At 36.4% G+C, this 12,500-nt stretch overlaps 2 protein-coding genes across 3 annotated transcripts in view; one reads left to right on the top strand and one right to left on the bottom strand.

The window, feature by feature from the left end:
- LOC137631237 (acyl-coenzyme A thioesterase 9, mitochondrial-like) overlaps positions 1-12,500 on the top strand; it is a 332,677-nt gene that overhangs the window by 86,933 nt on the left and 233,244 nt on the right. The gene's annotated exons all lie outside the window — the stretch shown is intronic.
- Positions 1-12,500, bottom strand: part of LOC137630907 (uncharacterized) — a 104,186-nt gene that overhangs the window by 15,361 nt on the left and 76,325 nt on the right. The window contains 2 exon segments of the mRNA XM_068362442.1: positions 3,934-4,217; positions 4,219-5,183. Of these exon segments, the coding sequence (XP_068218543.1) occupies positions 3,934-4,217; positions 4,219-5,183 (1,249 nt within the window).

Raw genomic sequence — 12,500 nt, 5'->3', positions numbered from 1 at the left:
ATATATATATATATATATATATATATATATATATATATATATATATATATATATATATATATATATATATATATATATATATATCATATATATACATATATATATATAATATATATATATACATTATATATATATTTATGTATAAGCAGTGTCACCAATGATGTATGAAATACTCATAAAATGTCATCGGATGCTATAATTTATAGTCCATAAACCATATTCCAAAATGTTCTTTGAAACGCTTGAAAAACTTTTGTTATACAAAACAATTTTATTTTCATGAAAAGTTCTGCCTCAAGAAGAACCTATTTTCGTAATCTAGTGCAGATCTGAAGATGCGGTTGAAAAGACAATGTAGATGAAATATCGAACAGCGAGTCGCGAGCAAGGAAGACCTACATTGCAAAGCTAAATTGCCACTAGATTCCTCCGAACGCTGTGGCCGTAAAAACTGCTACTTTCCAAGAAGTAGGATGCGAGGGTGTGATAACACAAGTAACACCAGCTTACAGTACATGCCACGCATGGATGACCACTATGAATTATTTTCCTGTATGGTCGTAATACTTAGTGGTAACACTATCGGTCTAGAGCTAGACCGTGCGTGAGCCAGATCGCTATCAAACGGAAGTCGAGCTTTTTTGGCTCATCACTTTTGATGGGTCTAATTTTTGGTTTTGGTTGATAATAAACAAGGGGGGCGGGGTACTTGATCTAGGCAAATACGACACATTATTCTAGGAATTTTATCCCAGTTCGGACCAAATTGTGTGATGATCCTCCTAATCTTGTAGTTGAATCGGTGGAACTTCAAAAGTTCAAATTTTGCAGCAAGGGTTTTCATGTTGAACTGGCTAACATAAGTCTCTTTTTATAGTTTATATAAGAAAGATTTGTTTTAATGTTATTACTGTTCTTGAAATATTTTATTTTAATTGTCCATTACTTCTCTTATAGTTTGTTTATTTCCTTGTTTCCTTTTCTCACTGGGTTATTTTCCCAGTTGGAGCCCTTTTGCTTATAACATCCCGTTTTCTATTTAGGGTTGTAGCTTAGCTAATAATAATAATAATAATAATAATAATAATAATAATAATAATAATAGTAGTGAAAGAGGAAATGCTTTAAGGATCCTTAAAAGAGTGAAAATATAAGAAACATTGGCAGAAATGTTTGAGGAAAATAAGAGCATATTTTGACCATTAGAAATAATAGTCTCGGGAACATAATTAGTCAAGTTAAAGATATCACTCTTAAGAGTTTATGATGTTTATATTAACATATGTCACAAAATGATAGATTTTTTTTTTATATAAATACATCAAAACCAACAATAAATCCTTTCGACAAAAAAAAGAAAAAAAAAATTAAACAATTCAAAGGGTCCAAACCATGTTCTATATTTTTCCCAATTTCCACTTAGTGACGCGGCGGTTCTAGAACTCAACGATAAAGTTTTATGTTTAACCTTAACTGGTCAAGAGAACTGGGCCAATAGTTTTGGCAACAGATGGTAAAATATTGATTTGCACAGAATGCAGTTGCAGAGGATGGTGATCTGGGGGCAGAAATAAACCACAGAATACAAGCAGGGTGGAAGAATTGGAAAAAAAAGTGTGGAGTACTATGCGACAGGAAAATGGGAGTTAAGTTGAAAGGTAAAGTACACAGGACAGTTGTGAGACCGGCAATGATGTATGGAGCGGAGACGTGGGCAATAAAAAAGACAGAAGAGAAGAAGATGGCTGTGGCAGAGAGGAGAATGTTGAGATGGATGTGTGGGGTGACAAGAAGAGATAAGATACGGAATGAGGTAATTAGTGGTACCACAGGAGTTAAAGAACTATCAGATAAGATCAAAGAAAGTAGACTGAGGTGGTATAGTCATGTCATGAGAAGAGATGAACAGTATATTGGGAGGAGAGTGATGGAAATGGAGGTACAGGGAGCGAGAAGGAGAGGGAGACCATAGCGAAGGTGGATGGACTATATCAAGGATGACCTTCGATCAAAGGGATTGACCGGTGATGAACTGCGGGACAGAGGTAGATGGAGAACGCTGGCCAGAAACATCGATCCCACATAAAAGTGGGAGAAGAAGAAGAAGAAGAAGAAGGCTAAATATTGATTTGCATAAAAAAAAAGTATTGTATGAGGCTTAATGTCTCGTCTCAGCTGAAGCGTAGACTTGGTTTTCGTATTTATTTATTTATTTATTTTTTTTTTTTTGCAACTGATTGATGAGCCGTTTTTTTTAATGTATAATATTATCATTTTGGTACTGTCTTTGAGAGGTAACATCGCAAACACGCACGTACTAGCGTATGCACACAAACACGTACACACACATTATATATATATATATATATATATATATATATATATATATATATATATATATACACACATATATATATATATATATTATATATATATATATATATATATATATATATACATGTGTGTGTATGAATGTTTATATATTTATATATAATAAAATAACGGTTTTTGAGCGAAGCGAAAAATCTATTTTTGGGTGTTTACAACATGCAGACATATGTTTTGTAACATGTTAATTACAGACTTGGATTTTTTAAAAAGTATATTTTATAAATGGAAATAACAGGGACAAAGTTTACTTTATTTCATGTCAAATTTGAAAAGAATAGTCAACATCCATTTCCGAACTGTATACGGTCTACGTCTTCGGTGAAATAGACCAACATTGTTTCCCAATACTAAACCATAGAAAATAACAACACACCGTCGCTCTCATACAATGCCGTCATAAAGATAACGTAGATGCTAAATCTGGAAGCTGTATATCATTAGGCGTGATGCAGCAAAGAAAGGAATAGACCGAAGAAATACGAACAGTAAGCCAGAAGAAAGGGGGTTGGTTTGAGAAATGAGGGTATCCTCCCATGCCGTCCCATACACTTAAAGAGGGTGTGTTTGGTGTAAAATACAACAGAATTACGGATTTAATTGCGTGTATGAGAAGAACGCTCCAACGGTAACAATGGGAGTTTCCGCTACAGAATGAGAAACAGAAGAAAAGCAAGTAAACAAACAAACATGTGTTTTAGAAAGGGAGGAGTCATTTTATACTCATTGTCTTGCAAAACTGATTACCCAGATGACTATAATGAAAAGTCGTTTAAGAACTTTTCATATAATTTATTTTCTTTGTTTTGCTTTATCTTGCGAGAGGAGGATTGTGTTCGTTTGAAAAAAAAAAAAAAAAAAAAAAAAAAAAAAAACTCGCTGAGCAGAAAGGAAAATTCGTCTGTGACTAAATCATCAAAGTCAGACCAATGTTTTCGAAATGCCGGAAGTGCAAGACTCGGTTTTACCTTTATTAATCTTAATAAGTTGTTTTGCTGTAAGATGATTATTATTATTATAATTATTATTATTATTATTATTATTATTATTATTATTATTATTATTATTATTATTATTATTTCAATTATTATTATTATTATTATTATTATTATTATTATTATTATTATTATTATTATTATTATGACCCTGAATAAATAATACCCTTCTGATGTTTTTTTATGCTTACAAACACAAAACTTCCATTGGAAATGAAAATAACAAAGTAATATGTTACTGATTTTGCTCATGTGATGATGCATTAAAAAAAACAATGAATGAAATTTATTTCCCAGTTTTTATGCCCCATGTAAGCATAAACTACAAAGTAAGTAAAAAAGGTTGCATTGTTATCGAATATAACAGCAATTTCTGATTCTTATTGCCTTATTGTGTTTCCGTATTCGGGAAGCTACTGTATCCACTGTAAATTAAGAGCATAAACAAACATAAAGAAAAAAAAATTGATTTAAAGTATAATATTATCATGTTTGTAAATGATAATACCAAGAGAATTGATTCAACAGTATAAATTTCAGTGAGACTAACCTGTTTGGGGGAATATAAGGGATCCTGTATCCAACAGAAGAAGGCTGTCGAAAGACCTCAGTACAGGGACTACTGGGCAGAGCCTTGTACACGTATACAAGGGAATCAGTATCACCTGGTATAACTGAATAAAGTTCAGCAATGGATGAATACAGGGAAGTCGTGTCACCCTCCGTCATGTAGAGTGACGTGCTGTTGCCGTCCATAGTCGTTGCAGAGGATAGGTCGGCCTCATTAGCTAGGTCATCCTCACTTTCAGAGTCGAAGTTCACTACCAGCGGTGGGGATGTCATTTGATTCGATAGACCAGTCCATGAAGTTCTTGTTTCTTATGGGTGGGTCTAACGTGGTAATAATGTGTGGTCCTGGAGAAGAGATTTGGTGCCTTTTGATGTTCGATTCTGGTGGTTTTCTTGGATTTGCTTTGGTCTCTGGAAGCTCGATGGTCAGGGGCAGGTATGTCGTCTCGGGAGATTTGCTGAAAGACTTTCTCTGAGGTCTGATCGCTTCGTTGTGGCTGTTCGATCTGATGGAATGGCTAGATTTGAGATTGCCGCTAGAGGAACCGGAGGATATGTTGGACTTAGACCTAGGACTAACAACTCCTCGCTTGTCTTGACTTGAGGAGCTTGGACTTTGGCTTACTTCTGAGCCTTTAGGACTGCTGTCGTCGTTTTTGTTGGACGAGCTAGCCCGTCCCGAGGACTCTTTGGCGGCGTTTGGGAGGAATATAACCGTTGGGGGCCTTTCTAATTCCTGGTAGGTATCGGAATCGCTCAGACTCGAGATCGTCTCCGTCGAAGAGGAGCCTTTCTCGTCGCTGAGGTAGACGGTACTCCTGTGGAATTCGCTGGATGCAGGAACGGTCTGCGAAGAATTGTCCATTTTCTTCGCTACAGGCGACGAACCGGCTTTCCTCGAATCGGGCGACTTGTTAGATTGGCAACTGCAGATCTGAGACCCGGGTGCTATTTCCAAATCCTTCTCCTTGCCAGAACTTTTCTCTGGCCTGACATCCAGCGTTGTGATCTTGGCGTCATTGACCGTCTGGTACTCTTTGGCGTTGTCACTCTGAATTCTACCCGACGAAGGTGTCGTTACCGCTGCCTTGCCAGCGGAGTCGTGGATGTTCGATGATTTTCGTCCTTGGGGATTAACCAGTGCTGGTATTTGCTGATACTCGTGGTCAAGGTTGACGTCATCATCCATTGTGGAAAAAGTAGACACCAATGACTCGTACAGTGGAGACTCTGAAAAGGCAGAAGAAAACTCAATTTAGTTCTTGTGTTGAAAGTAGGCTACTAAGACAAGAAGTGACAGTGACTATGAAAGAATAAATAGTTACTCTATACTACTCTTAATCTATATCTAAAGTTACTATAGAGTCTATGCATTTGCCATAGAATTTTCACTTTTCCATAGGATGCCAGAAAACTCTAAATAAATCAAACAATCAATCTTTTTTTTTCCACTATAAGTCTATGGTATTCAGTGCGGATTTGCTATTCGACTTATTTTCTCATTCAAGGGTTGTTTAGATATTACTGTGGAGATGTATGTATGCATGTATATATGTATACTCTCTATGGTTACGCTCCCTCACGTTGCCAGTAAGCTGAAGGAAGGATTAGGTATTCATGTGTGTATGTATGACTGTATAAAAGTATAAGATTCGTGTCATAAAGTTTCATATACATGTTTTGGTATATTTTTATATCTTAATCGAAAAACTTATGTTTTTTTTATATCCATTGCTTGTAGTAATATTTTGAGTTTGAATTGATCAAAGAATTAGTGTGAAGTAAAATACTTCCCTTACGAAACCACAAATATAGAATCTTTTTTTGTGAGAGAGAGAGAGAGAGAGAGAGGAGAGAGAGGAGAGAGAGAAGAGAGAGAGAGAGAGGAGAGAGAGAGAGAGAGAGGAGAGAGAGAGAGAGAGAAGGTTTCTTTTGTTAAAACTTCAAATCAAAGACCCACTCACTCGAATTTCTCAATAAACATCTATTCTAAGTACTTGGAATTTTCCATCTGGCTATACGTCTTATTAACGCCTTCCAGATGAATCCTGAATTATAAGACTTGTTAAAAAATGTTACGACAGGACGATTAGTAATGATGGATAAATAGGAAAGGTAATAAAATAAAAGGAAAGATCAATTCTGTGTAGCACCTGATTTGCATTTTTCAGACGCCAGACGTTTCATCTTATTAACGCCATCCAGTTGAATCTTGAATTATAAGACTTTTAAAAAAAATGTTACGATATACGATCAGTAATGATGGATAAATAGGAAAGATAGTAAAATAAAAGGAGAGATCAATTCCGTGTAGCATCTGATTTGCATTTCCAGACGCCAGACGTTTCATCTTATTAACACCATCCAGTTGATTTTTGAATTACAAAACTGGTTTTAAAAAAAGGGCATGACATGCTATCAGTAATGGTGGAGAGATAGGAAAGATAATGAAATAAAAGGAAAGGTTAATTCTGTGTGGCACCTGATTTGCATTTTTTAGACGCCAGACGTTTCATCTTATTAACGCCATCCAGTTGAATCCTGAATTACAAGAATGGTTTAAAAAGAGTCATGAAATGCGAACAGTAATTGTGGATAAATAGGAAAGATAATAAAATAAAAGGAAAGATCAATTCTGTGTAGCACTTAATTTGCATTTCCAGATGGCAGACGTTTCATCTTATTAACGCCATCCAGTTGAATCCTAAATTACAAGAATGGTTTAAAAAAAGTCACGATACTCGATTAGTAATGATGGAGAGATATAAAGAAAAGACAATAAAATAAAAGGAATGATCATTTCAGCACCTAATTTGCATTTCCAAACGCCACGCGATAATAATCACCTCATCTGTTTTGATGTTACTGTTTTTTAGAATAATTTATTGTTATTTTTTTCTCATCGATTATCTATTTCCTTATTTCCTTTTCTCACTGGGCGGTTTTTCCATGTTGGAGCCCTTGGGCTTATAGCATGTTGCTTTTCCAACTAGGGTTGTAGCTTGGCTAATAATAATAATAATAATAATAATAATAATAATAATAATAATAATAATAATAATAATAATAATCATCTTTATTTCAGCAAAAGCCATATACAGAGTTACAATAAGGGTACAGTGATCTTACACTTTTGACATCGGTAAAAAAAAGATGAGATATGCAATAATATCAGTGATATATTATACTATTAATAATAATAATAATAGTAATAATATGATCATAATAATAATAATAATAATAATAATAATAATAATTCGTTTCAACTTCCCGAAGAGGCTCAGCGGCTTGCTCCACAGGCAAGCCAGAGTACACCTGACGAGCGTGTAAGATACGGTAAATGATTTATAAGACTAAGTAATACGAACCTCGCATGAGAACTCTTCTCGTCCGTAATGCACTGATAGCGTATGCATTCACCCTAACCACGTAATTGATGTTGGGTGCGTTTCTTCTCTTGGTTTTTCTTTAAAATATTCATTTATGGTGGGTTTCTTCGTTTCTATAGTCTTTGGTGCACCGGGAAGGTCTTAATTTAATCAGCATCCCTACGTCAATTTCAAGTTGATTCGCGGCTTCTTGCCACTGTTTATAAAAGTTCGTCTCCGCTTTCTCAGACTTCTTCTTCATCTCGGTTCAACAAGATTAGCAGTGCTTCTTTTGACTCCCCTTGTTGTTGTTGTTGCTCTTCTTCTTATTCTTTTTCTTCTTCTTCTTCTTCTCTTGCAGTTGTTGTTGTTCGTCTTCTTCTTCTTCTTCTCTTGCAGTTGTTGTTGTTCGTCTTCTTCTTCTCTTGCTGTTATTGTTGTTCGTCTTCTTCTTCTTCTGTTATTGTTATTGTTGTTGTTGTTGTTCGTCTTCTTCTTCTTCTCCTCTTGCTGCTGCTGCTGTTGTTGTTGTTGTTGTTGTTGTTCTTCTTCTTCTTCTTCTTCTCTTGTTGTTGTTGTTGTTTTTGTTCGTCTTCTTCTTCTTCTTCACTTGTTGTTGTTGTTTTTGTTCTTCTTCTTCTTCTTCTTCTACGCAAGGTCACACGCCAGAGCGCTATGACTCTTCACCTAGAGAGAACGTAATATAAATTTCGCAAAGTCAGCCAAATCAAAGGATGCTTATCTCTACCTGGCCTTCGTCTACGGAGCATTGTGTTCAGAACAAAAAGAGGAAAATAATGCTTCCCAGAATCATTTGAATTGTTTACGTTTCCTTAATCTCTCGTGGGCCTCTTTATCTTGAGTCATTAATTATAGGGGGGGGGGGGTAGATGCGAAGGTTCGTCGTGGGAAAGCGTGGAAATGTAAAGAGTAATAAATCTAGTTTAAACTAGAGAGAAATAGATAGGAGAGACCTTATTTTAAACTAGAGAGAAATAGATGGGCTCATTCTTCATTCTTGTGTGTATGAGTGCGTGTGTTATAATCGGTACCGGGTTTTGCTACCAATTAGTTCTAATGATAAACGTTCAAATTAACAATTTTATACAAATGAATACATCCATACATATACGAGTACATATATACTGTATATATAAATAGGTATATATATATATATATATATATATATATATATATATATATATATATATATATATATATATATATATATATTAGTGAGATTTTTATAATTTCTCTCTCTCTCTCTCTCTCTCTCTCTCTCTCTCTCTCTCTCTCTCTCTCTCTCTCTCTCTCTCTCTCTCTCTCTCGTCAAGATTGACAACAGTAGATAGTTTTTTTACAAAGTTATATGTATATATATATATATATATATATATATATATATATATATATATATATATATATATATATATATATATATACATATATATATATACACCTGTGTGTATTATATGTAATTTATCATATGTAGGCTATACGTATTTATCAATATCCATACCTCTTCAGTTATGGCTCATTGATATATATCTGCCAGACTGATGGGAAAAATTCAATACATAAAACTCGGTAAAAAAAAGATATTCTCAATCTTCACAATAGAGAGAGAGAGAGAGAGAGAGAGAGAGAGAGAGAGAGAGAGAGAGAGAGAGAGAGAGAGAGAGAGAGAGAGAGAGAGAGAAGGATTTTGGATGTCACAGATTTTTTAGTCCACATACGTAGACTCCATTTGCTCTTGTGTCGCGATTCAGCTTAAAAGTTTAGAGAGCTTTTACGATCTTGTTTAGTTTCGTCTTCACACACACACACACACACACACACACAGAGAGAGAGAGAGAGAGAGAGAGAGAGAGAGAGAGAGAGAGAGAGAGAGAGAGAGAGAGAGAGAAAGAGAGAGAGAGAGAGAGAGAATATATAAAACCATTGCTTTTCTTCACCTTGCCAATTACAAACAACACCGAAATATTTACATTAAGCAATTACTCCCAGCGTGAAACCCACGAATATTGGTCAGTAGAGAGTCCATAACACTATTAAGAGTCAGATAAACAACGAGTCTAGAAGAGACATTTAGAGAATTTATGACACTCGAATACCGTGAATATGCGGTCGCCAACCAATTGCGGCTCAAATGAACATAAATAAATGTTATTAACATGCTCAATGTGTTGCAATGTGTGATTACGTAGGAGGAGGGCCAGATTCTCCAGGGCGAGTCTGTCATTACTAGGTAACGCGAAACAGAGAGACGATTCTGGCTGTGACGCTGTCAAGGGTGTCTGCTGTGTGAAAGTCAGTTTCTGCTTAAGGCTGTGTGTGTGTCTGTATGTTTGTACAGTTAAAATCAAAAGAACGCAGACACTCGGGGGAAATCTTTTGTCAGATGTCTCTAGTGTTCCCATGACAAAACAGAAAAGGTATTGCTCTTCTTACTTCTTTTACGAAATGGGCGGATCCCTCACCAACCTTAACGAATCAAAGACTGCAAAGGGGCTAGTGAAAGTATTAAAATTTTAGAAATCGAGTTGCCTTATTTCATTCTGTTTTATAATTTGTCTTTTCCAATATCCACTGCAAATACTGAATACACACACACACACACACACATATATATATATATATATATATATATATATATATATATATATACTGTATATATATATATATATATATATATATATTATATATATATATATATATACTATATATATATATATATATATATATATATCAATATCCGCAAAATCATGTAGAAATTATTGGAATATCGCAGCTAAACAATTCCTTCCGTTAACAGCTACATTAGATTAGTTCGACATTAGTCTTGTTAAAGTCACCGATGAAAGAAAAGGTACTTTCAGATATGGTTCGATGTAAAATAATAATGAAAAAACAACACCATACATGAAGTATACCGGCCTAAATGACATTCAGAGAGAGAGAGAGAGAGAGAGAGAGAGAGAGAGAGAGAGAGAGAGAGAGAGAGAGAGAGAGAGAGAGAGAGGTTGGTGAAGAAGTGAGAAGGGGTGAAAGAGTCCTAGGGTGGTGAGAGCGAGAAGGGGTGAGAGTGAGAAGGGGTGAGAGCAAGGAGTGAGAGAGGGAGAGAATATTGAGTCAAGGAAGATTGGGGGGCCAAGATGTTCATTCCATACCAGTTAAGTTACAAATGAACTCTGCATGGTTAGTTGGCAACTTGACTCCGCGTTATCCATTTCAGTGTTAAAATTACAAACTTCATTTCTACCTAAGTTGATATTATCTAGTTACTGATAATCTATTGTGCTACGTCTTTATAGTGCGATTTGTGAAACGACAGGGGAAAAAAAATAATAAAGTCACGTCATTTATAAGGGACAAGACACCAAGGATTTCAATAGATAAAACAGAATTATATTTGAATAAAACTAATTTTTGGCTAGAGTTCGTAAACAAATGCACAAAATTTATCTAGAATATGGTACCAATGGGGCAAGAACTAAATTTCAAGGTTGTAAGAAATGTTTCTCTCCCTTTTTAGCTTAGCATTTTCAGTTCGTATTGTATAGTTTCGTTTTTATAGTACATGTATTTATTTTTCTAGTTTCATTACCCTGGTTTTTGGACAGCTTACTGGAAGATGTAAATGAGAATGTAGCAGCTGGACAGTGCTCAGTTTCAGTAATCAGTAATAGTGATGTGGTTAAGGATCAACCTGAAGGAACTGTTTCATGGCGACTGAGACATCTTTGATCAGCTGGTGTCTGATGCTTATGGAACTGGATCAGTTCAAAGTACAGTTGGAATCTACATGGAAGAATTTGGATTCTGTAAAGATGACGGCCTGAAATTAGTCCCTCGTATGACTGAACTCATTCCTGAGAAGATTCAAAAGTCCAGTTTAAGAGTTTCCACCATACTACCGGAGAAAACGACCTGAAGAACCAACCCGGATAGAGCCCTCAAACTGTGCTGAAAATTACAGCATCAAGATTCTAGATTATTGCTTGTCATATGCCCTTTGAGGGTCAATTTATCCCTGTTATATCGGGATCAGTGTCTAGTAGGCTACTGCCCATTCTCCAAACTGTACGACAACTATGTTTGTATATTTATGTATATGCATATATATATATATATATATATATATATATATATATATATATATATATATATATATATATATATATATATATATATATATATATATATTTTAATATATATATATATATATATATATATATATATATATATATATTTTAATATATATATATATATATATATATTTTAATATATATATATATATATATATATATATATTTTAATATATATATATATATATATATATATATATTTTAATATATATATATATATATATATATATATATCTATATATATATATATATATATATATATATATATATATATATATATATATTTATTATATACAGACACACAGGAAACTTGTATGAACATTGACATACCACTTGGCCAAGTGGTATGTCAATGTTCATACAAATTTACTGGACCAGAGTTCGACTCCTGGCCAGTCAGAAGCTTTTGTCTTTGTGTGACTTCGCCTGGGGCTCTGATACCGAAGTCCTTAGGAGAATCCAGACATTAATGGAGGGAGAAAGGGTAGCATCGCCCTGCCAGCAAGAAGGGGGGAGCCCTGCCCTGCCAGCGGGAAAGGGGGGGAGCCCTGCCCTGCCAGCAGGAAGGGGAAAGCCCCGCCCTGCCACCGGGAAGGGGGGGGGAGCACCACCCTGCCAGTGGGAAGGGGGTAGAGCCCTGCCCTGCCAGCAGGGAGGGAGGGAATCCCCGCCCTGTCAGCAGGAACGGGGGAGCCCTGCCCAGCCAGCGGGAAGGGGGGAGCCCCGCCCTGCCAGCGGGAAAGGGGAGCCCCGCCCTGCCAGGGGGAAGGGGGGATCCCCGCCCTGCCCGCGGGAGGGGGGGAGGCCCGCTGGGAGGCCCGCCCTGCCAGCGGGAAGGGGGGAGGCCCGCCCTGCCAGCGGGAAGGGGGGAGCCCCGCCCTGCCAGCGGGAAGGGGGGGAGCCCCACCCTGCCAGCGGGAAGGGGGGAGCCCCGCCCTGCCAGCGGGAAGGGGGGACCCCGCCCTGCCAGCGGGAAGGGGGAGGCCCTTCGGGCTTGCAGGAGGGGGGGAGCCCCGCCCAGCCAACAATAG

The sequence above is a fragment of the Palaemon carinicauda genome, chromosome 39, assembly GCF_036898095.1.
Source record: "Palaemon carinicauda isolate YSFRI2023 chromosome 39, ASM3689809v2, whole genome shotgun sequence".
NCBI classification, from domain to species: Eukaryota; Metazoa; Arthropoda; class Malacostraca; order Decapoda; family Palaemonidae; genus Palaemon; species Palaemon carinicauda.
This window is presented reverse-complemented; position numbering and strand designations above follow the sequence as displayed.